This window comes from Diabrotica undecimpunctata, chromosome 4, assembly GCF_040954645.1.
Source record: "Diabrotica undecimpunctata isolate CICGRU chromosome 4, icDiaUnde3, whole genome shotgun sequence".
In the NCBI taxonomy this organism is placed as follows: Eukaryota; Metazoa; Arthropoda; class Insecta; order Coleoptera; family Chrysomelidae; genus Diabrotica; species Diabrotica undecimpunctata.
This window is the reverse complement of record NC_092806.1, coordinates 140,961,029-140,986,590: the sequence shown is the minus strand read 5'-3', so window position 1 is coordinate 140,986,590 and position 25,562 is coordinate 140,961,029. Positions and strand designations below refer to the sequence as shown.

At 33.5% G+C, this 25,562-nt stretch overlaps 3 protein-coding genes across 3 annotated transcripts; all 3 read left to right on the top strand.

The window, feature by feature from the left end:
* The first annotated feature begins 671 nt into the window (after positions 1 to 671).
* Positions 672 to 1,436, top strand: DCTN3-p24 (Dynactin 3, p24 subunit). The gene has a single exon (XM_072528134.1). It carries the CDS (start codon positions 806 to 808, stop codon positions 1,376 to 1,378), a length of 573 nt encoding a protein of 190 aa, XP_072384235.1. The 5' UTR covers positions 672 to 805; the 3' UTR covers positions 1,379 to 1,436.
* Positions 1,437 to 3,510: 2,074 nt separating this feature from the next.
* On the top strand, positions 3,511 to 8,581 carry Polr3C (RNA polymerase III subunit C). The gene is made up of 4 exons (XM_072530410.1): positions 3,511 to 3,765; positions 3,835 to 4,558; positions 4,887 to 5,395; positions 8,314 to 8,581. The coding sequence occupies exons 1-4, from the start codon at positions 3,619 to 3,621 to the stop codon at positions 8,446 to 8,448; spliced, it is 1,515 nt and encodes a 504-aa protein (XP_072386511.1). The 5' UTR covers positions 3,511 to 3,618; the 3' UTR covers positions 8,449 to 8,581.
* A 6,845-nt stretch (positions 8,582 to 15,426) lies between these two features.
* LOC140438463 (uncharacterized) lies at positions 15,427 to 23,483 on the top strand. The gene is made up of 3 exons (XM_072528133.1): positions 15,427 to 15,682; positions 20,840 to 21,061; positions 22,803 to 23,483. Exons 1-3 carry the CDS (start codon positions 15,427 to 15,429, stop codon positions 23,438 to 23,440), a joined length of 1,116 nt encoding a protein of 371 aa, XP_072384234.1. The 3' UTR covers positions 23,441 to 23,483.
* The last annotated feature ends 2,079 nt before the right edge of the window (positions 23,484 to 25,562 follow it).

Here is a 25,562-nt window from a genome sequence, read left to right as displayed (position 1 = left end):
TATAATAGTCACTTTCATCGCACTAGTACAACATCAGTATTAATGTATTAATCACTATCATAATAATATATTAATATTACCGCAGTATATTAAAGCAATATACTGTGATATTACTTTTAAGCCGAAGACATAAAAGACAGCTCGATGGTAGAAGGGTACGTTATATCAATGATAATATACTGCCATTCGGCATATTCACAGAACACTTTCTTATTCTGTGTCATACTTATTTTTTGTCAGGAGTCGAGTTGTGAATTAGTAGGAAACAAAAATTTATCCCTGGTCAAGATTACTAGATAGGAGTCCTATCTAGTAATCTTGATCCCTGGTTGTGCATTGCCTAGTCAAGACGTGCATAAACTTACATGTATTGAGTAAATTATTATATAATCGAAACCCAAAAAAAAACGAAGAAGAAGACCTGACGCTATCACGAATTTTGAAACTACTTTGCATGGCAACACTGTAACAGGGAGCTGTAAGTTGCCTACATTTGGCGCAGTTCAGAAATATAAAAACTGAATATAATTTTGCCCAATAATTTTTTTTCCAATAATTGCGGTTTATTCTCAATTATGTAATTGTTAAAAACCACAAACTTATTAATAAATATTTAAAATAAAAAATTATATTTGACGTACTAATGTCAATTATGACATTTATTCTGATCTGCGATCTAATTTGACTCTATATTCTTTGCTGTTATGTTGACTAATTTAGGTATAATAATTATCAAGTAATTATAAGTACAGGTTATAGTTTTTAGTAAGTGCTACAAAAATTGAAAATATTTTTGTAAATAGAAATGGATGAAATTAACCTAGATTTGTTGGAGAAGCGTATAGAAGCTTTAGAATTAAAGGTGTTTCCTGCAGGTGATCCCACTACTATTGCCAACAAAAATCAAACAATAACAAACATTCTTACACAAGTTCAGACCTTTGTTACCACAGCTCTCACTTGTAGAGAAACAATAACGTCCATGTTGCAGTTTTATGGAACTTTAAATGAATATCTTGACCCAGCTGGTGGTGCAGATGAACTCGAGGTAGAAGCAAAAAGACATTATATATTGCAGTTGCACCCAGAGATCAAAGACACCCTACAGACCCATACTCGAATTTTGCAAAGTTTACTTCCATATGTAGAATCAGAAAACATTTCCAAAGTGGTTGAAATGACTGCTCAATTGGAAGAAGCATCTGTTAGTCACCTCAATTTGTATGGAGAGTGGAGAGATACAATGTACAAAATGGTTGTTGCTCTTCAAGATTTCACTGATATAATGAGTTCAATTAAAGTATTGTTCTCCCAACTAGATAATACATTAACAAATCTGGAATACTCACTTCAACCAAAATTTGTTACAGAGGAATAATATTATATTTACTGCTTATTTATATATTTCATTAATTATTAAAATTTTTTCTATTTAATTCTGTTCATTATTCATTTATTGATGGCAGTTTCTGTTTGCCAGAATTGACTAACAATTGAAATCCTATTCATTGATAGGATATCAGAAGTTTATAGAACTGCTAAGGAAGGAAGTTTTTTAATATAAAGAGTAGCACTTTATGCCAGATTTTATCGAAGGCCTGAGTTATATAAAAAAAATTATGCGGAGTAATATCTTATTTTTGAGATCAATGCTGATATATTTGACTAATCTGCGAACTTATTTTATAATTTAATGTTATTGTCTAAATTTAAATTGATGTTCTGGGACAAATTTCTTTATATCTTCTTCATTATTAATTTCTCCAAGACTTTGGAGTGCACTGGTAGTAAACTTATTGGTCTATATGATGTTATTTGTTCTAGTTTTTTTCCTGGTTTTATAATCATAATTATTATAACTGCCATTTTCAATTGATGTGGAAAATAGCTGAGTGTTACTATTGTGTTAAATGTTTATAATATTAACTCGCTGTTATGTTTTGCAGTATTCTGCCCATTACCAGATCGTAACCAGGGGCTTTTTTTTATTTAACTTTTTTATATAATATTTTTGTCTGGGCAGCTCCATTTACTCATTTAGTACCCTATTTATTTCCACCAACTGTTTGGGTGTCAATTCCAAATTGTTTGGTTAAATTAAATACTTATGAGAGATAGTCACTGAAGGCATCTGCCTTTTCTATTATTTCTTGCCCACTCTCCAATGTTTTACCTTATCAGTGGAATTGATGCTTGAGGACTTAGTTTTCTTGTGACTTTCCATAATTAGTACTGGCATTAGTTCCTCCAAGTATCTTTGTACAGGATGATTTTTTATATCAAATATTATTTTTTTAGTTCCTCTTGCTACATTTATGTTTATTGTTCACTGTTCAATTTGTTGCTAAATTCTTCTTACTTTCTTTTCTCAAAAAATTATTTTTTAGCGTTGGAGGATAGGATTCTTTCAATGCTGACTGTAATTAGGTAGGTAATTTGAAATTGTTGCCCATGCACCTTTACCAGTTCGATATCTGCCAGTAATTTTAATGATATTTTTAAGTCTATTGATTCAACTGCCTCAGATATGAGTTAAATATTTTTTGTTTTCCTATTAAATTTAAAACATAGATATGTTAATAGACTTGATCTGAAATTGTTTCGTCTGGCAATATTTGTAAAGGCGATGCGGGAGAGAATGTAGATGTAGCCAATTCCATAAATAAAACTCAAATACAATTACAAACTAACATTAGAAAACATCACGAAATCCTACTCTTCTGGATATATATACAATTATAAACCAATTTGTATAAAATTGACATGGGTTGTTAAAATTGGACAAATTATGTGAACGAGGTTCACATTATTAAAACTGTAGATTGGGAGTAGATAAATATCATTGTGAATGTGTAGGCTCGATGGCTCAACGACCTGGCGGACTAACTTAAGTGTAAATTTTATTATAGCTCAAGGTTCGAGATTTACTTCAACTAGACATTTTTCAAATCCAGCAGTATAAAATCCAAAATACACCTGTGGCTTTGAATAGGAATTGATCAGTAAATCTGCTCGACCGACGGATGAGTAGTAAGATGAGAAATATGGTCCCGTAGATCGTTCACGCTCATTTTTAAATCTCTACTGGAAGGAGTTTTAAGATGCTGAAAAACTGGAATATACAGAATGTGTAATCAATCCACCCTAGTCTAAGTCTAAACCCTCTTTGAAAAGCTAATAGTGGAAGTTTCAACAGTGATAGTGATGGTTACCGCTACCGCATCTGTAAATTATGGAATCATAAAATAAGAAACAATAATTGTTTCCGCCATACGCAATTCTTAAGTAAAGTAAAGAGACATATTAGATGGTCGGTAAAGCAATTTAAATAATGGATCAATTTTAAATTTTCATTTTTGAACAACTATGCATTTGTCATTTCAGTAGATATATTAACATATATGGAGGACTTTATGAGATAGAACAGGGTAATTCAATTTATAAATTACCATACCATAAAGATGATATCAGTCTATTTCTATTGATTATACGCCGTTATAGTTGTGCAAAGGTTATGCACACATGATTACACCAATGAGAAAATTTATAGGTTATGTTTATGTTTAATATTTAAAATATATTTTAAAAGTTCTGGTAATAATTTACCATTTTTGAATAATGTCAACTCAGTTAGGAAAGGTGCTAAGTATAATATTAGCTGAACGATTTGGTACGGTGGTAGAAAAAGTAGGAACTTCCTTGTATCAATATGGAAGTGCACCTTTGCTTCACATTAAAAAAAGAACTGAATTGCCCCTTTCAAAGGTACTATATTAAAGTTTTAAAAATTTATATGACATTTAAATGTAAATTATATTGATTTAACTTTTTCAGCTCAAAGAATCTCTCGCTATACTTATAAAATATCAACTTGTAACATTTGTTCCTAATCAAAATGAAAATTTGGCAAATTACTGTATAAAACCAGACAAAGTATTACTCATGTTACGATATCCAAAGTATATAAATCTTATAAAAAAGAAATTTGGGGATGCATCGGAAATGATAATAGAAGAATATCTTCTAAGAAGTTATATTCCAGCCTCCGAAGCTTTGATTAAGATTCATGAAAGATTATCAAAAAACAATGAGAATAACGTGTCATTTGGCCAACTAAAAAACGAATTTATTGCCTTAATCAATGCCAAATATTTAATTAAGCTTCCACACAATGAACAAGAAGATAAACCTGTACCAAAATTATTTTTAAATGAGAAAGACATGCACATACTCCCACCTATAGACGTAAATTTACTTGTAAAAGCAAATTCTGGCGAGCAGGTTGCGTTCCCTGATAAAGACATTTATTGGCAAATAAACTTTGATAGATTCCACCAGGACATGAGAGATAAAATTATTTTTACTGCATTTACAAAAAAATTTGATGAAAATGCTGGGGAGGTGGTTAAAATGTTGTTACAACAGATGTATATAAGAACTGAACCTTGGGCAGATGTGTCTAATCCTATCCCTATTTTGGAAATAAAAGATATGGTGAAGAAACAGAAGAATTTAAGCCAGTTAAATGCTGTTTTTGACCAATATATTAATGTAATTGGTGAGTTTCTGTTATCTATTAATTTTTTCAATTTTCACTCTTCCTGAGTTTGCTTTCAGTCTCCTTTTTCTACTATTAACTTTAGTACCTCTGTGATTCTGAATTTATCGTGTGTTGATTTGATTTTTGTGAGTGAATTTTTCTGTGATGCTGAATGACATGATTTTGATTCTCACTAAAAACAAAATTATAAAGTATTACAAGATATTTACACAATACACACATACTTACAGAGTATATCTACCAATCAAATAGTTAATTTTATTCATTATTTCATTCATGTTTTAATGATATTTGTTATAAGATTAATTCTTCATTTTTCTTTTAGAACAGGATCAGAGTAATTTAATAAGAAAAGCAGGTAATGGTACATTTCAAATTCATTTAAAAGAAGCGTTTACACAGTTTACATGGGAAGTTGTAGAACAATGTGTTATGGAAAAGTTCGATACAAAAGCAGCTAGAATATTCAGATTAGTTAGATTAAAGAAATACATAGAACCAGACATGATACAACAACTTGCCATGATACCAGCCAAAGAAGCTAAAAGATTAACTTATCAACTCTTAGAAGAGAATTTTTTGCACATTCAAGAATTGAGGAAGGCTGCTGTAGGTGGTAGTGGTCCTAACAAATCTTTTACTTTATTTCACATAAATCTAGATTTGATTGTTAGAATGCTTCTAGAGTTGTGTTACAAAACTTTGTTTAATGTTATGACTAGGCGAAACCACGAAAAGATAACAAACAAAAGAATAATCGATAAGAAGCAGAGAGTAGAAACAATTGCCTTGGGTATGAGAGCACAAGGAGCAGCAGAAGAACAATTAACTGAGGTGTGTATTAGGGATGTTCTGCCTAGATTTAGGTTTAGTAGGAGTTGAGTTGTCTTTTAGTTTTCACTTTCTTTTGATTTACATTTAGCATTGTGCTTCTACCTGCTTTTATTGTTTTCACAATTGTTTCATGGTTTTATTATAAATGAAATTAGCCATTATGCCATTTCCTATCTTTCAGCAGTGATCTTGATCTGATTAAGTAATATGTCTTCCAAGAACTCTTCTGCCAATTATTTTCTGTATTCTTGTTTTTCTTTAGGTTTTCTCTTTCTTAACTTATTAATGATTCCGTTTCAGTAGGCATTATTATTTCCTTTACTATTGTTGTTACTCCCTTTAGTAATTTATAACTTGTGGATCTTTGGCTCAGCTGTAGATCATAGTCCAGTCATCAGAGAGTTGACCCCTAATAATCATACGAACAAGCTGAATTTTGCTGAGAATATTAATTTTGGGACCCAAAAAGAGATAGTAAACTTTTTTGCATCTTTTGTTGGGTCCCAAAATTAATATTCTCAGCAAAATTCAGCTTGTTTGTATAATTTTTAGAGGTTGAGTGGCATTTTCGTCTCTGACGACTGGAGTATCATGGTTGTTGAATTTTTTGTTACTTTTTTACATACAAGCTTCTCTTTCTTCTTCGCGTGCTATATCAGAATTATCCGACGTTGGCGATCACCATTGCGAAGGCTTCTCGATCTTCTGCAATATGGAATAATTGTCCCGCATTTGATATCCGAGTCCATTCTCGAATGTTCCTCAACCCAGAAATCTGTTTCCTTCCTACACCTCTACGGCCCTCTATTTTGCCTTTAAGGATCAGTTGTAATATTTTATATCGACTTCTCCTTACTATATGTCCCAGATAAGACATTTTTCGATGTTTAACAGTCTTTAGCAGTTTTCCATCTTTGTTGACGCTCCTTAGTACTTCTTCATTAGTTTTCCTTGTTGTCCAAGGTATCTTCAGCATTCGTCTATGAACCCACATTTCCAATGCTTCAATTTTGTTCATGATCGATACTTTTAGCGTCCACACTTCTGCACTATACAAAAGTACAGACCAAACATAACACTTAACCATTCTTTGTCTTAGTTCTAAACTGAGATGATTATTGCAAAGAAATGACTTCATTTTCATAAAAGTAGTTTTAATCATTGCTATTTTCCGTTTTATTTCTATGTCTGGATCTAGTTGGTGCGTTATCACAGTTCCCAAATATGTCATTTTGTGGACTTTCTCAACTTGGACTCCGTTTAATTGAAGCTTTGCATCGGGATGTGGGTCACGACTAAAGTATATTCGTTTACCAAATTCCCATCAGTAAACATGAGCACGTGTTGATATTCGCTGTCTCATTCGTCAAGAGGCTATAAAAATTAATTTATTACCGTAAGCGAGACATATTCTCATGTTACAGATCCTAACTTGCCATCATTTTAAATTCAAATTGTATCGTGTTGATTTTTAAGTTAATTATATTGTGTTATATTTATGTTATAGTTATTGTTAAGTTATTTACTGGTCGTGTTATTTTTTAGAGTTTAGTTTAATTGTGATATAATGATTAAATTTCAAGAAATTCTTACACTAACAGTTTCAAAAGTAAATATTTTTAAAAATCATATGATACATAGGTCGTACATCAGTACGACCCTGTTTGGCTTACACGTGGTTATGTTGACGATTGGGAATTTGTAGAATGAATAGGGTTTAAACAAGTCTCTCAAGTGCCTTTTTAAATAACTGGTCCGAGTAAACATTAAATAATGTTGGCGACAAAATGCAACCTTGTTTGACTCCTCGTTGTATGGAGATTTCATCGGTGTAATTATCTCCAATTTTTACGATAGCAGTTTGATTCCAGTACAAATTTTTAATGACACGAATATCCTTGTAATCTATTCCGATATTTTTCAGTATTTGTATTAATTTTACATGCTGTACTTTATCGAATGCCTTTTCGAAGTCCACGAAACATGCAAATACATCTTTTCTTTGGTCACGGCATTTTTGTAATAGGATGTTAAGCGCAAAAAGTGTCTCCCTGGTTCCCATAGCATTTCTAAAACCAAATTGGGTATCTTCGAGATCCACTTTGCATTTACGTCTAATTCTGTTGTGAAGTATTCTTAGGAAAATTTGAAGAGTGTGGCTCATTAGGCTAATTAATCGATATTCTGAGCATTTTCTTGCATTGTGTTTTTTAGGTATTGCGACAAAGATGGATTTGAGCCAATCTGCGGTAATCACTCCGGTGTTATATATTGAATTAAAAAGTTTTAAGTAATACTACTTTTATGTTATCATCCTCTATTAGTTTCAGCAACTCAGTTGGTGTATCATCTGGACCACAAGCTTTTCTAATTTTAGCATTATTTATAGCGTGTTCTACCTAGCATTTCATAATTTCTGGGCCGTCAGTACAGTTTTGGTAGAATTCGGCAATATTATTCCTGTCATTTTCAAACAAGTCTGATAAATACAGCTCCCATTCTTTTCTGATTTCGTGCTCATTTACAATAATTTTGTTATTATTGCCAACGAGTACAGAGGGAACTCGTTTTTTAAATATGTTACTCATTTCTTTTAGTTTTTTGTGCATATTAAATAAGTCGTGTTTAGATATTACATCCTCCATTTCGTCGCACCTTTCTCTCATCCATTTTTCTTTGGCTAATTTGATCTCCTTTTTTATTCCTCTCTGCGGGTGTCTATATGCTGTTTCTTTAGATTTGATCAGTCGACGTTGTTCCATTAATTTCAAAATGTCGTCTGTCATCCATTTATTTTTATTGATTACATACAAGCTATCTTCCAAAATGTTCCCAGTTTGCTTCATTGTATTCCTATTTAGTGCTGGTTTTCTATTTAAATATACTCATTATATAATTTTATTTACCTTTTTTTTTAGATTGAAGAAATGATTACGCCTCCTGAAAGAGAAATTTTAGAAAAAATCGACAGGACCATGAAAAAGTTTAACACAGTGGAATTAGAAATTGATGACACCATATTTTTGATTGAAATGTATTTAATGTATCGGTAACATTTCTTCATCAGTGTGATAAATGTAACACCAAATTTTTATTTTTATATAACTTTTTGTTATTTACAACATATTGTTATTCTATTCCTTCGTAAGTTATATCTAATTATATTAAAACTAAAATAAATAAATAAAAAACAATAATTAGTGTTTTATTTTCTGTTTCTGTAAGATGATACATGCCCTAGGTATGAAATCTTTGTATGCAATCACATCTCAAACTAGACGATTAACCGGATTAACCTTGAAAGTCCTGGACTCAGTGTTATCTAACAACACTGACCAAATATAGCATAAGACTTTTTTTTTTTTTTTTCGTCTTTATAGAGGTGGGTCTGGAATCTTCAAAAGACATCTCAGTCCAGGGCGCCGCCTGACTAACTTTAGTGCAGGATTCGTTCTTCGTACTCCCGGCGATAGTTCCCTAGGTACTTTAAAATGCCCTCTCGTCGCCGAGTCTACGCCGAACGCCTACCTGCTAAACCAGTCTCCCTCCTCTGTCATCCAGCGATCCGGAAGCGGAATGGCCGCTGTAAGGCCGGCATCACTTCCGAATCACTACCTTTATTCATTCATTCTCCATTCATCCACATCCACACTCTATTCATCAGCAAGGAGGTTCCCTGTCTCGTTCCAGGTAGCGCGTAGAAGACACTCATCGCTCCTAGTTCGGCATTATTTCCAGATGGGCATTTCCTCCTTCCCCACAGTCTGACTCACGCATTCCAACTCACACAGTGTGACCCACTTTTCTAGCTTCACCTTTCAGCATCATTCACTCTTACCTTTAGCGTTGGTTTAGCAGTCTTTCTTCCTCTTCCTTTTTCTTGATCACTGCACGGATATAGCTGTGTATGTTAGTCCAAACTAATTTATTTTCAATCATTCTCTCAATCATTTCTCTCACTGTAATAAAATTCACACCTGTCTCTCTCTCCATTCTGTTCTTTTCCACTATCCATCTGCTGCAATCTAACATCGTATGTCACAGTGTCCGAGTATCCACAGTATAGGCATTCATCTGTATCAGCCTTTCCGATCCTATAGAGGTAGGCCCTAAAACACCCGTGTCCTGTGAGCACCTACGTCAGGAAATAATCCAGTCGCCTGTGGCCACACTCCACCCAATCTCTTATGTTCGGGATCAGCATTTTCGTCCACTGTGCCACATCTTCCGTGTTGTTCCATTCTTCTTGCCATCTTTCAACTGACCTTTCCCTTTCCTGTCTTTTCTCGGCCACAGTAAGGTTTTGACCTCTTCTCTCATAAAGCTCTTTTCTTTCCACCGCCAAAACATGCAACGGAACACATCCAGTGGAGTTGGTGACTGAAATAATAAATATTGTAGGTAAAAGAAATAAAATAAGACTTACTCACAATCAATTTAATTTTACTACCAAAACGACCGGTTTCGCTTTCTACTCTTTGCAAAGCATCTTCAGGTCAAACGGTACAAAATAAATTAAATGATGCCGGTACAAGAATTATTAGTTAATGATTCTAGAAACATAGTTCAAACTATCCTGTATTGCTGATGATGGGTGATCTTCGGTCTTTATTGTAACTGTTTGATAATTAGCGGGGAAGTTTCTTGAGGGGAGAGATGTTAACTAATGAAATAGGAATAAGGTATTATATGATTGTTTGTTAAATAAAAGTGATGTTTTGTATTATTTAAATTATTAAAAGCTATATATATTTATTCAAGAGATCATCATCCAGCCTCAAGAGTCCACTGCTGAACATAGGCCTCTTCCTCATGTTTCCAACCCCGTCTATCTTGCGCCGCTCTCATCCAGTTTTTATTAAGTCTTCTTAAATCGTCAGTCCATCTTGTAGGTGGTCGACCGACGCTTCTCTTGTCTTCCCTTGGCCTCCATTCCAATAACCTCTTTGTCCATCGCCCATCTGTCATTCTGGCTATGTGTCCTGCCCATCTCCATTTTAGTCTGGCTATCTTCTCGATGATGTCAGTCACTCCGGTTCTTCTCCTGATGTCTTCGTTGGTTATTCTGTCTCGCAGAGTTATTCCTAACATGGACCGCTCCATTCTTCTCTGCGTGACTCTCAGTTTGGTAGCTGCTGCTTTTGTTAAGGTAAGTGTTTCTGCTCCGTACGTCAGGACTGGGAGGACGCACTGATCAAATACCTTTCTCTTTAGCCATGTGGGCAGCTCACATTTAAAAGTTTCTCTCAGTTTTCCAAATGCTGCCCACCCAAGGCCGATTCTTCTCTTCAGTTCATGAGTCTGGTTATCCCTGCCAATCATAATTTCATGTCCCAGGTATTTATATTTATCTACGAGTTCTATTTCTTTCCCACCAATACTAATGTTCTGGTTGGGTACCAAATTGGTCACGATTTTTGTTTTCGAGATATTTATATTTAAACCTACACTTTCTGTAGCCACAACGAGTTCCTGTACCATCTCTCTTGCCATACCTAGATCTTCAGCTCAATTCAAGAGATATATTTTAGAAATGTGTGTTAATTTATTAAAGTTTTTTTACAATAAAAGGACAGTTGTATGACAGTGAATGAAATTCGATGTACAATTTTGTGGGTGTGCAATTTCTTTAACTTGTAATTATCAAATTTTTTTTTTTTTGATAAAGTGAATTTGATTTCTGTTTTGGCAGAAAATTGTGATGTCAGATATGTTAAAATTATTAAAACTAAAACAATTAAGGACACTTAGGGACAAACAGAACACAATTAAAAGGTCAAAACAGACATTAAATTTAAAAGGGGGCACTTATTGGCACTACATCACTTTGTAGGAGAGGAACTGCTAAAATTGAGTTTTTTTGTGTTGTTTACTCAGTGGCGCACCCAGAATTTGTCTGAGGGGGGGTTTTGAAATTTTTTACGCTACCTCCATTTTGAGTCCCTAAAATTTGGGTTTTAATTAATTTTAAAGTACTAAAGATAGCAGTGCCAAAGATTCAGGTATCTATTATCTTTCCTACTAACTAAAACCACCCTCTCTTACTTGTGGAAAGTGGGGTGGCCGCTATAAGCCTGACGACATTTTTGGAACACTCCCTTCTCTTATCTAGATCTTATCTATCGTTCTGAAGCTATTTTCTTGTAGCATTTTAAGGTAGTTACTATTTTATTGGGAAGAAGCCCCAATTGAAGGTTAAAATAAGTTTATTGACGTTTGACATTAATCCAACTTGTAAATACAATACATTTTGAAGACGGCTATCACCGTATTCCCGTTCTCCTCCGTCAATCTTCCCGGTCCAAGGCATGCTCCTCCTTCAAACCTCTCGATTCCATCGCTCTTCTAATTCCTTCATTCCATGAGCGTCGAGGTCTACCTCTTTTTCTCCTTCCAGGGGGCTTCCATTTGTGAAGTTTTTGAGGCCAACGTTCGTCAGGCATTCTCGATGTGTACAACTATTTTGAACTTCTTTCTATTCTGTCAATGACCGTTTCTGTAGCGTTCATGCTATTTCTTATAGATTCGTTGGTCTTCCTTTCCTGCCTTGATGTTCTAGCACTTCTGAAATAATCCATTTCAAGTGCTAACAATCTTCTCTTCAGGTCTGCATTAATTGTCCATACTTCAGAGCCATATCAAAGAACTGAGCTCATCATCATATCATGGTTTGCTCTATTCATTTTTTGTTTCTTTTGGAAAAGTTGCGATCCCGCTATAAGGAGTTCAGACATCCTACAATTTTACGTCCCTGATTAATTTGGTGTTTAATTTCGGTCTCTCCCAAGCCGCTCTTAGCAATGAGCGCACCTAAATATTTAAATTTTTCCACTTGTTTGATTTCCACGTCCTCGTCTATCAACACTTCAAACCTTGCATCTGAATTGATAAGTAAATATACTGTTTTCTTCATGCTGACTTGTAACCCCCATTTTACATATTCTCTGTATAGACGCTTTATCATAAATTCTAGATCATAAGAATCTTGAGCTAGGACGATTTGGTCATCCGCAAAGTTCAGGGAGAACAGTAGGTCATTTCCTATGGTGATTCCCATTCCCTGGCAGTGGTTTTTCCAATTTCGAAGGGCTGCCTTAATATATATAACAGTAAGGGTCACATACTGCATCCTTGTTTTACTCCTTTATTTACTTTTATTGGCTCTGATAGTCTATTTCCGATTTTTAGGTAAGTAGTGTTATCCCTGTATACTTCTGTGATTATTCCTAAAAGGTATGGACTATTGTCTAGTTGTTGTATAAAGCTTGCCACAATTTAAGTCTTGGAACTGTACCAACTGCTATTCTTTTTTCTATTAATTGTTGGAGTATAAACAAGTTATCAGTGCAAGATCAAAGAGCAAAAATTCAAACGTCAATAAACTTATTTTAACCTTCAATTGCGGCTTATTCCTATTAAAATAGTAATTCTTATTTTATCTTATCTGTCGTTCTGTCTTTTCTGAAAATTACTGATCACTATTTTAGCATTACATAATTTTGGTTTTAGAATTTTGTCAGTAGAGGGAATCTGAGTTAATTCTGTTGCTTGAACATTGTTTATATACATCACAGTTTGAACCCCAGCTCCCGCCCCTGTAACGCACCGTAATTTTTACAAGACCTCCCCTCACCACAATTGCATTGCGTAATACTTGAAAACCCCCTTTCTTGAAGCAACAAATGAAGCAATCCAGTGGATTGGTAGTCTCGACATCAACGTTTAATAAATATATTTGATTGCTATTTGTATTAAGTTCATTTTCATTGAAAGTTTGCAATTTACATCATTTTCCACAATTTATGCCATATGCTAAATAAATAAAACTACTGACTCCACCTATATCACTAAATATTATCCAAAGACTCCAATCTACAGTATTGTGCGAATTAATGGAATCATTGTGACATTTTTCAATATTCACAGTTGGCAACACTGTCCACGTCCACACATTTACAACTGACCAAGCATTGAAAACATAACCTTACTTTTCTCTGTCTTTTATTTGAGGGCGTTTTAGGACATTTCCTACTAAGTTTGTGTTGTTTTGTACTATTTTGTGTTATTTTTTGTAATTAGTAAGTTTGTTTCGTTTAATTTCATATGGATATTATGCCTAAGAAGCGTGAAAAGATTATCACGTTAAGTGAACACACTCCTATGTCACAAAGAGACATCGCAAGAACGTGTGGAGTGAGTCAGGGGGTAGTAAGCAAGATTTTTAAGCGTAAACGAGAAACGGGTTCAATGGATGTGAAAAGGTTAGGAAAATGCAGAAGAAAGATAAAAGCAACACCAGCAGATGACAGATTTTTACTTCGAAAGAGCAAATTGGACACAAGAAAAACAAGCCAAGAGTTTCAACAAGATTTAGCAGCATGAGGTGTAGTGATTCATGACTCAACTGTTCGGAAAAGACTTTTGGAGAATGGTAGAAGGGCAATGCGTCCACAGAAAAAATAGCTTCTAACTGAACGAATGAAGAAACAAATGCTATTGTGGACCAAAAAATACTCTAATTGGACTGGAGATGACTAAAGAAAAGTCCTATCTACAGATGAAACTCACTGTATAGTTCAGGGAGTTGTCGAAATTCGTCAGGAAGTCTGACAATGAAAACCTTACACCATCTTATATTGATCAAACTGTAAAACATCCAGTCAAAAAGTGTTTTGGGGATGTTTTTCATACATGGGGGTTGGATATTTAATACCAATCGAGGGCATGATGAACAGCCAAAAATGCCAATGCATGTTGGAACAGAGTTTGGACACAGAACTCCAAAAATGTCAGTCCCAAAGAGGAGCGATTCTTCAACAGGGCTCCCTGTCACAAGTCAGAGCAAACGATGGAATTTATCAAAAATAAGAAGAATAATGTTTTAGATTGGCCCGGTAATTCGCCAGACCTTGACACCATTGAAAATTTATGGGCCATTTGCATAGCTAGACTGCGTAAAATCGACGGTACTATAAAAATAAAAATGATAGAAGCAGTCATTCAGGTTTGGTTTTGAGATGAAAGGATATCTGGGAACTGTCAGAAGGTCGTAGAATCTATGCCAAAACGGGTAAAAGCAGTAATTGCAGTCAAAGGGAACATATTTCCTACTAAATGATGTAAGTTTATCCTTACAGTTTTGTCAAAATATAATTTTTTTCTAAATAAACTGTTTTTTTTTATTAAAACAGATTATGATTCTTCGTACTGTAAAGTGCTACGATCGATAGCGGATGCAACATGGGACGTAAGTAACCAGACACTTCACCAGACTTAAATTAATTTCATCGGAGACGAAATACAATGAGTTACGAATTTGTAAAATGAACGGACGAAAACGAATTAGTAAGGGATATAATAATGGCCCAGTCACAAGAAGGGTAGGTAGAACCTGGTTCAAAGACTTCAAAACTAAACCAAAGTGAAGTAAGGTGAAACATCATTGGATGTCAAGCCTTCACACCCAAAACCTGTATTACATTTACTTATCAGTTATTACTCTATAACGATGTAGATTGTAAATAAACTTCTTCTTCTTGTATGTAGGCTTTAAAGCCTATTTCTTCTTCAATATTAGCCTCCTAAATTGTTTAAATTATCGCACCATCTTTTTCTTCTGTCCGCCAATACTTCTTCGTCCATTTGGTAACTTATCTCGTGCTATTCGTACTATTCTATCCTCTGCCATTCTACTAATGTGTTCGTTCCACTCCTATTTTCGTGTTGTCACCCATGCACTTATGTCTTCTATATTGCATGCTCTTCTTTTCTTTTCGCTTCCCTCCCTATCCAACAGACTTTTCCTTGATATTCGTCCGAGAATTTTCATCTCTGTCGTTTCTAGTAGTCGTCTAGTTTTAGATGTGTCAGGTCTTGTCTCCGCCGTGTATGTTAATATAGGTCTATTTATTTATTTATTTTTGTAAATAAACATAATACAAAACACAAAATCTGTACCAGTTCTGAAATACCTACCTAGACATTGATACTTCCGCTGAATTATGATAAGTGCGTCAATTATTCTTTGTCATATGATTAAATTTGTTAACCACATACCCACAGAGGTATACCAATTAAAAATTTTTGCACTTTCTCTCATCAATGTTCCTTTCAAAATGGTGTTTTTACTACAAGTATTAATTGAGTTCCTTACTTTAATTTCTATATTCCATTATACAAGAAGTGATTGTCTAAAAAGTGTGTCTTTTAATTACTGGAATATTTACAGTCCTTCTATACGTTCTTATACTGTATTAATAAGTAATTTAAGCGATACAGAAATATCAAGTAAGTAGTTATTAGGTACATCTCTTTTTAAGAACTTATATGCTTTAAAATTTTTTAAAATTATAAATACATGCTAAATATTTGAGAATATTGTTAAATGATATCAGGAAAACGCCTTTGTATAAATACAAAAATGTGAATGCGTAATTGCGGTAGAATTTAAGATCAGGATTTACATTATGTTGTAAGATGGATAAAAATTAGATATGATTTGTTTTTTTCATGTCAATTTTTTTTCCTTTCGGTGAGATATAGTACAAATAAAAATCATTATCGGAGTCAGCGTGATAACCTACCCCGAATTATGTGTGAGGCGCTGTAGTCCCACTATTGTCTTATCTGACTTATTAGACCGGGAAATAAGATTTCTCTCGGGACTGTGATTAATCCAGATAACTGACAATTTTTTTAGTTATTATAGGTCTATATAAAAAAAACCTATATGTTTTCCGCATAAGTTTCGGCGCCTTTTTTTAATTATTAACAAATTTCCATTGAAAAGCTTAATATTTGACTTAAAATTACAAAACTTTATCTTTTAAAACATAAAAAAGCTGTAAAATGGCGATTTTTAAGAATTGTAAAATAAATTTGTTGCTTCAAAAACTGAAAAATGAGGCAAAAACGTTATTTGTATATAACTATTGTAAAAGTTGGATATTGTCTGTTGGACGCAAATACCTTTTGTAAAATTACGGTTATTTTTGATTTACACACATTTAGAATAACTTTTATACTATTGCTCGAAGATAAAATCTTTTTTTATATTCGAAAAGCTGACATTTTTACACAAATTAAAAAAAGTTGTTCTACGATAATTTGGGACAAAGTTAGTTTTTATTAATTCGTAGTTAATTTGTTTATAACATTTAGGGAACGAAATTTTCGACATTTGAAAGAAAAGGATTCGTAGTTTTTTACAAGAACTTGTACAAACATTGCACTATAACAGGATCCTCTGTGAATTGTCAAAAATATGGTTTAAATTAAGACTAATAGTGGCAAGTGGAGGGGGAACCCACAAATCTACGGGTTTAAAAAATGAAAACGCATCGTCAACCTACTACGATTATTTATATCTCTGGCTCTACTCAACGGATTTAAATCTTTCTTTTTTAATTAATTAATTAACTAATAAACAGTGTAATTTGTTTAAATAATTTTTGAAAAAAAAATTCGACCAAAAATCGATATTTTTTTTTAATACTATCATTGTTAACTATAGGAAAAGTTAAAATACACTTTCTTTAATAAATTATCTTTAATAAATAATTTAATATTATTTAATTTTAAGTAAAAATAAGCTATTACATAATGTTTACATTGATATATATATATATATATATATATATATATATATATATATATATATATATATATATATATATATATATATATATATATATATATATATATATATATGGAAATAAGTCTGTAGCCTGGTTTTAAAGATGGCCAACTGGTTTAGATGGTCACGGCCATCTTGGCCGGCCAAGATGGTTTAAACTACTTACACACAATTGGTATATACCGTTGAATTTTTTTTGTTGATTAATAATGATTTCTAGAGCATCTTGGAATAATAATATTTATGCTTTTTAATGTAGTTAAAGGGATATTTAACGTTGAAATATAGATACGGGCTAATACAATATTTGTCTACTACTACTACTTGTCGATTTATAACGTTCTCCGCCGTTTTCCGACTTCCAATCGCCACTTAGACCGGTTGTTCCATAGATCTTCTCCTATGGCCCTCTCTCTCAGTTCTTTATTTATTCCTTCGCTCCAACTTTTCCTCGGTCTATCTCGTTTTCTCTTTCCTTCTGGTTGCCACTTTAGTATTTCTTTTGGCATTCGTTGTTCGTCCATTTTTTGTATGTGTCCGAACCAGATAAGTTGTTTTGTTGTTAGGTCATCTGTGATTGTTCGTTTGATTCCCATTATTTCTCTAATGCGTTCGTTGGTAATCCTTTCTCTTTTAGAGCTTCCTTCGGCTCTTCTCCAAAAATCCATTTCCGTCGCTTTCAGCGTTGACAGTGTTATTTCTTTCAGTGGCCATACCTCACAGCTGTATAAAGTGATACTTTTTACTATAGTCTCATATATCCTCTTTTTTTTGAGGACAAATGTAATCTCCTCCTTAATTTTTGAACAGCTTCACGAAGAAATATCGAAAATAAGTCAATCGCGGGAAATAATATTAATGGGGGATATTAACAGTAGAGTAGGAAGAAAAGATGCGGATGAAATAGTAGGAAAATACGGAGAAGACACCACGAACAACAATGGTGAAAGATTGATAGATTTATGCAACCAGAATCAACTCAGAATCTTAAATGGATACTTTCCACATAAACTGATACACAGCTATACATGGACTCAGGAAACACGAAACATAAAATCAATAATCGATTTTATTGTAACAAAACAAAAAACCCGACTAAGAGTACAAGATGTAAGAGTTCAGAGAAGCGCAATATGTGGTAGCGATCACTATTTATTACGTTCAAAAATACACTTCCCAATCCGAAGACAACAGAGAGAAACACGCATAGACATAAACACAACAGAAAAGATACAGGAATGAAGATACAACATCAGAAGCCTAGATGAAGAAAGTACCAAAGACTTATTTAAAAATAGATTGGATAAGAAGCTACAAATTCCCGCCCCCAAGAATATCGACCAGCTATATAAACATATAAAAAACTGTTTACACGAAGCAGCATTTGAAGCAATGGGATACTACATAAAACCCAAGATAAACAAACCATACTGGTGGGATAACGAAATAGAGGAAGAAATAAAATATAAAAGACAACTATACCAACAATATTTAAGTTCTAAATCATTACAAGACAAAATAAAATATAAGGAAAAACAAGCAGAAGTACGAAGGACAATCTCTAAGAAGAAGAACGAGTCTTGGGAAAGAAACTGCCAACGAATAAATACTTATCTAGGAGGAACCAGAAGCACAGAAAGCTGGAAACTGATAAAAAAATTGACAAAAGAAAAGAATAAAGAAGTAATACAGAGCATAAAATCTGAAGACTGGGAAGAGCATTTCAAAGGACGTTTGGTAGAGAATAGAGTCGAATTTCAGGAACATAGAAACCAAAACCAAGATAGAATTTCAATAGTTGGCTCGCCAATAAGATTAACAACAGAGGAAATTAAAAATGTATGTAAACAGCAGAAGAGGAACAAAGCACCCGGACCAGGAGATATACCCGGAGAATTGAAGTACGGAACGTACAAATTGTACGAATGTCTTCGACAACTTTTTCAAGAATGCATAAACACAAGCGAAATCCCTACGGAATGGAAGATATCATACCTCAGCACTATACATAAAAAGGGTAATAAAAATAATTGTGAAAATTACCGAGAAATAGCTGTAACCGGATCTATGAGTCGAATAATTATATGGAAAGGTGTTAAAGAACCGAATCGGGAGAGAATAATTAGATTATGAAGCAGAAGAACAAGCAGGATTTCGTACGGGTCGATCCACTATTGACCACATTTTCTCCTTAACCCAGATAATAGAAAAAAAGATGGCAAGGAATTAAGAGATTCATATGTTGTTCGTCGACCTACGGAAAGCCTACGACAGCGTTCCACTGAAGAAGCTGTGGCAATCAATGGAAAGCACGAATATTAATATAGAATTAATAAAAGCCGTCAAAGTGCTATACAACCAACCAATAACAAAGATAAAAGCAGGGACACAAATAACAACAGGATTTATAACATCAAAAGGATTAAAGCAAGGATGTTGCTTGTCTCCCACTTTATTTAAAATATACATCGAAAGTGCTTTAAAAAGATGGAAACAAAAATGCAGGACAATGGGGATACCGCTCACCAATACTATGGTATATACGCTTAACTTTGCAGACGATCAAGTAATAATGGCTCAAGATTATGGCGATTTAAACTATATGGCACGAAAATTAATTGAAGAGTATGATATATGGGGTCTAGAAGTAAATAAAAAGAAAACCGAATACCTGTGCATTGGAGCAGAACAAAAAGAACTCATATTAGACGATAACACTACGATAAAGCACTGCTGTGACTACAAATACCTAGGTATCACTATTTCACAAGATGGAACATTAGACACATCCATAAGAGAGAGAAATACGTCAGGGAGAAAAGCCATCACAATGTTAAACACCATTTTATGGGACCAATCCATCAGCAAAGAAAATAAAAAGAGGATACAATATTTGTCAATAAAATTTAAAATCTCGATCAATACACTAATAACAAAAGTTCTTTAGATACCTGCTTGATCGGTAGACAATATCTGAATCTTACAATAATTCTGAATCAAAAGTCCACTACAACTTGGTTGACTTCCATGACTTCATCACAGTCTGCATTATTTAAGCACTCACATTCACGAAGTGGATTTTCAGGCATCACTTCATTATTGTTTATCACTTCATGATACCATTTCACATTTTCCATTTCACTCTATTTTCACCATAATGTTTTTGTAATAAAACGCGCACGTTTTTATTTTTAACGCATTCACTTTGACTCCAAGCGTAAGTTCAGTTGGGTTTATTTTCTACACTTTTTCACTGGTCTCATGACACTCAAACTGGATTTAATTGAGAAACTGTATTTTTGTTCGCCACTGACAGTTACTGACTTTTCTTACTGACTTTCTTGGTCAGAATTAACTTTTTGACTTGTGAAATTTTGAAATGAAGATTTGTTGGGTCTTTAACACAGTTTTTAGCTTCTGACTTCCAATCTTGGTTGGTCCAGTCTTTTCCTAAAAGTTTGACTGTCCCATGCTTACTAAACTCTGCTAAAAAAATTGTCGTGCCACCAGTGCGCAAGAACTAATCGCTTGCGAATAAATCTGTATTGAGCAGTACAGGCAAAATTTTGTAAAGTGCAAAAAAGTTAATTAAGTACAAAATGTTCCGTCAATATTGTTATAGACGTGACAACATTATAAAATGGCACGTTATGAAAGTTAACCTCTTAAGGGTTCATAGTACGTTTCGATTTATGTTCATAAAAAATCAATAACTGTTATCAAAACTCTTTCATGTTTAAATACGAAACCCTTATTGTGTTATGTTCTTAACAAATTGAAAAAAACAACTATTTTCTCTTTATTTTTAGAGGGCCAGAAATTACTTTTAACATGTACCAGTAGACTATGTTATTCAGAAAATATAGAAGTCTCAGATCAACAGGATGAAGAAATAGTTCAAAGGAAAGATATTCAAAGAGTTCTTATTTCATCCCTAAACATCTATAATACAGAGAAGATCCAGATTTATACTAAAGACTTCCAAATGGAATATTATAAAACGCTTTGGAACAAAGCTGAGTTCTTGAAGGGTTAGTTTTTATTTGAACCCATTAATACCATCCTCATCATCATTAGTTCTTATTTGTTCCATATAAGCTACCACCAATTTTTGAATCCAACAATGAATATTTTTGCTAAAATGTATATTTAACCCCCTCATGCATTGAGTCCACTACAGTGGACAGATTTTTTTAACTCCAAAAAATATATTTTGATTCTATGAAACTTCTTCAAAATGCATGAAATCCCTTTCAGTGGACTCTAATCAAGTAACTACTACCGCCATCTACAATATTTATTTTGAAAGTCAAAGTTTGTGTATGTTAGTTATAGAATTAAGTATTTTACACAATTAGGCTTTGTTATAATTTCAAAATAATTGAAAAACTCAAGAAAAATATCACTTTGAAGTCATGTCCACTAGAGTGGACATCATGCAATACGTAACTTAGAATTCCACTCTTGTGGTATTTTTATGAGTAATTTTTATAAGTTTAAGAGGAATAGTAGGTTTCTTCCTCACATATTTTTTGTTATTTTCTTGTCAAAGATTTATTATTTATTTAGGGATTTTCGAGGGCATTTTTTATGTAGGTACATATCTATACTATTTTAGAGGAAATAAATAAATGTTATTTATTTACATAATATTACTTCTTCAATGGGAAATTTTACTCTGTTTCAGAAAGTACTTTCTGTCGATGAAGATGACAATGGGGATGAAACACATTTATATTTACCAGAAAATGAAAAATTTATAGGTATTGACAATGATGACATTATTTATGATTTACCAGAAGGTTCAGATTTGGAATCTAATTAGAATGACGGAGAGACGTATGCGCTCGAACATGTACCGGCTGAAGACCAAATTGTTGAAAGTGACTTAGAAGAAATACAGCCAGAAAACAGTGACGATGATATGAGTGAAGACATACCATTAGCTCAGCGTATTTTGGCATTTTTATTAAAACATAAAAATCAAGAGGTTTTTCATCAAAACAAAAAACCCTAAAAAGGCTGAGAGAAAAGACTGGAAATGGTGCAATAATGACAGCATGTATGGGCCAGTAACTTTCCTTTCTGTTCAAGGAAACAATCCCATTGATTATTTTTTATCACTGTTCACCGCAGACATAATGGATGATATCGTCTTTCAGACCAATTTATATGCTGGCCAAAACACTAAATTAAATTTTGGTGTTACAAAATATGAGTTATATGCTTTCTTGGGCATAAATTTAGTGATGGCGTACATCAGATATCTCAGAATACGGCTTTACTGGTCAAGTGATAATGCCTGATGATAGGCCTTATTGCAGATGCTATGCCTGTTAATAGATTTGAATCTAATTTGAGGTTTTTACATTTCGTAAATAATGATAATGTAAATCAAAATAACACAACTCAAAATAAAATCAAAATTCGACCATTTTTGGATAAAATTCAGAAAAACTTTGACTATCGGCTTGTCTGTAATCGCTCATTTAAAACAATGCTTTACTGAAACTGAAAGGGTACTTAATCTCTTCTGCTAACACACCGCCAAGAGACTGAATATTTTTTTTTCTTGACAGGTAATGAATTTGGGTGCTAAATTCAAATGTATTTCGGATTTGTTGCGAATAGCCGAATATATCCTATGGCCTAATGTGGACCACTTTCCCCTATCCCTTTATTTGTATAATTCGGACCATTAAGAGATACAAAATTACTAATTAAATAAATTTTTATTAACTATATTCAACTCCTTATTTTTTTATATTTCAGGTTATTATTACGAGAAAGAGAAATTTCTTTTACACGAGTGGCAGACTAAGCGAAACTCATTGTCTCTAATTTATGGAGCATATGCAGAAGAATCAACACTTGACGTCAACACATCTTTCCGATATGTCACATTTAGGAATAAAAACGTAGACTATATTTTTCAACTTAGAGTAAACATAACAAAAAACTTTTGGTTAACTGATAGAGGACTTTTATTGCTTCGCAAAACAAACGATTCTATAATTAGAAACTCCTCTATTGATTTATCTATTGAGATATTTCCCAAAAACGAATTAAAGAAATGCAATGAAATGTCTCAATCGTTTTTAATATACATTTACGTGGGCATAGGAGTATGTTTATTAGGTGTCATAATTACACTAATGTATATACTAGGTAAATGTATCAGATCACAATTTAAGAAGATAAATACAACATTTATACAGATTCATCGTTTTCGAAAAAGGGAGTCGTCATATGTTAGATTTACAGAAGTCAATAAATATGCTGTTCCTGATAGTAACGAACAAAAAGCATACGATAAAGTAGGTAAAAGGGTGAAGTTGCCGAATCTGGAACCAACTAATTCGGGACATCCCAGAGAATTGAGTAAAAAGAAATCCACCGATCTCTCATAACTATGTATATTTTTAAATTAAATTAAATAATTGTTAATAAATAAAAATCATTCAATGTTTATCTAAAGTTTTAGTTTTATCATAAGAAATAAAATAAAAAAATCGAATAGGTATGTATATATAGTTACTAGTATAACCGACAAACCCACCAGTTACATGCAATCCAAGCCAACGCCATAATATGACGGCAGGTCAAACGATATTTTAACTAGTGATGACGACAACTCCTACACTAATGTACTCTAAACAGGTTCAATAGCTAGCGATCTGAAGATGGAAACAAATCAACTCTATATCGTCTGTTCTTAGTAATACATCAAGATAGCCAAATTTATCTTCATGCTTTTCCTCTTTTACAAGCCAGAGCCTTGCGTAACTGATTCATATTCGAGAGGAGCGCACAAGACATCGGCCAGCGTCTTGTGACGAGCTAATCGCAGTGTTCTCTGCATTTCATGATTACCATCATTAATAAATTTTTGAGCAGATAAATTTTTCATCATGTCTTCGAGAACTGTTGATAAGCATATCGCACTAATCAGGCAATATCTACTCCATATTCTTGAAGGGCCATAAAATGGCAATATCTATCCATAAAAAAAGACCACTAATCGTATACAGCAATTACAGAACTCTTGCCATTATTCCTCATGCAAGTAAAATCCTTCTTATTCTTCTAGTTCCATGACCGTTATAGATCGTTGGATATCATGTTGGCTACCATATTCGCTATCGTGACTTTATTGACAACAGCTCTAAATAACGATGTAGTTGATTTTCCATACCATTGCCTTAGATTTTACAGCCATGGTGTTCTTCTTCTACCAGGACCACGATTACCTTGGATCTTTCCCTGAAGTATTCCAGCTTGCGTTTCTTTATTATATTGACCAGTTGTGTTGTTTGGTTCAGACGTCTAAGGACCTCCTCATTTCTAACTCTGTCGACTCAGCTTATTTTCAGTAGTCGTCTGTATATCCACATCTCAAAGGCTGTCAAGCGTCTAAGGATAGCCTCAGTTAGAGTCCACGCTTCCACTCCATATAGCAGGACAGGAAAGATGTAGCAAGATGTCATTCGAACTCTAAGTTCAATGCTAAGATCGTGAGTGCAAAGTACGTTTCTCATTTTTACAAAGGCAGCTCGGGCTTGTTCTATTCGGCTTTTAATTTCTGCGGTTGGATCCCAGCTCTCATTGATATTACTGCCGAGATACACGAGTTTCTCTACTCTGTCCAGTGTGGCATCTCCGACTTTTATACCGTCATCCTAGAAATAAAATCCTGATACATATAATCAATGAATGGCTAAATAACTTTCTACTTCCAAAGATAGCTAATGAAGAATGATAATAGAAAAATCGAAAGAACACAACATACCAATGCTGCTCTGTTTCGTAAATTACACAAAGGCTTTCGATTCAGTAAAATGGGAAACCCTCTGGGTTCCTAAAATTTTTTGTACCACGCCCACTTTTGTTGAAATGAGAACTTCTCGCGCCTCCCCCTTAACAATAAATTGTATGGGCCTAGGAACAAAAGAAAAAAGTATTACATTGAAAACAAAACATTTATTTATACTGCCATAAGATACAACATTATCAGTTTTCATAAAATACAAAAATTATTAATAAAAGAAAAACAGAATAGGTTGCTTAGTGAGATGGATGGGCTTGTATTTTCTTTACTAGTATGCCTATTCGTAATTGAGTTTTATTAAGTGAACAACACAAGTCACTAGCAACATCAAGTTTATTCCGATACTTTGTTTTAATTGCCGCAAGTGTTGAAAATGCTCTTTCACACAAATAGGTGTTTGAAAAGGAAAATATAAACGAAGAGCTTCCTGTGATACACTACGATATACTTTGAAATATTTTAACAAAAATGAAGGCTTGTCCATTATATCAAAGTTGTATTTGGCAGAGGAATCATGTTTTATTTTCAAAGCATCTTCTTGAAGTGATTCAGGTAGGGAGTCTATGTTGACATGGAATGGGTCAGTTGACATTCTGTAAATACTATCGTCACAAGTGCTCTCCAAATGGTTTGATATTTGGATTTTCAAACTTGATCCTTCATAAATATCCTTGAAGCGTGTCTCTTCTGAGATTGACCCTACT

Coding starts and splice junctions, on each gene's coding strand:
- DCTN3-p24 (XM_072528134.1), top strand. CDS start 806: ATGGATGAAATTAACCTAGATTTGTTGGAGAAGCGTATAGAAGCTTTA.
- Polr3C (XM_072530410.1), top strand. CDS start 3,619: ATGTCAACTCAGTTAGGAAAGGTGCTAAGTATAATATTAGCTGAACGA. Junction 3,766..3,834: donor CTGAATTGCCCCTTTCAAAG/GTACTATATTAA, acceptor TAACTTTTTCAG/CTCAAAGAATCTCTCGCTAT. Junction 5,396..8,313: donor CAGAAGAACAATTAACTGAG/GTGTGTATTAGG, acceptor CTTTTTTTTTAG/ATTGAAGAAATGATTACGCC.
- LOC140438463 (XM_072528133.1), top strand. CDS start 15,427: ATGATTAAATTTGTTAACCACATACCCACAGAGGTATACCAATTAAAA. Junction 15,683..20,839: donor AAGCGATACAGAAATATCAA/GTAAGTAGTTAT, acceptor CTTTATTTTTAG/AGGGCCAGAAATTACTTTTA. Junction 21,062..22,802: donor CAAAGCTGAGTTCTTGAAGG/GTTAGTTTTTAT, acceptor TTTATATTTCAG/GTTATTATTACGAGAAAGAG.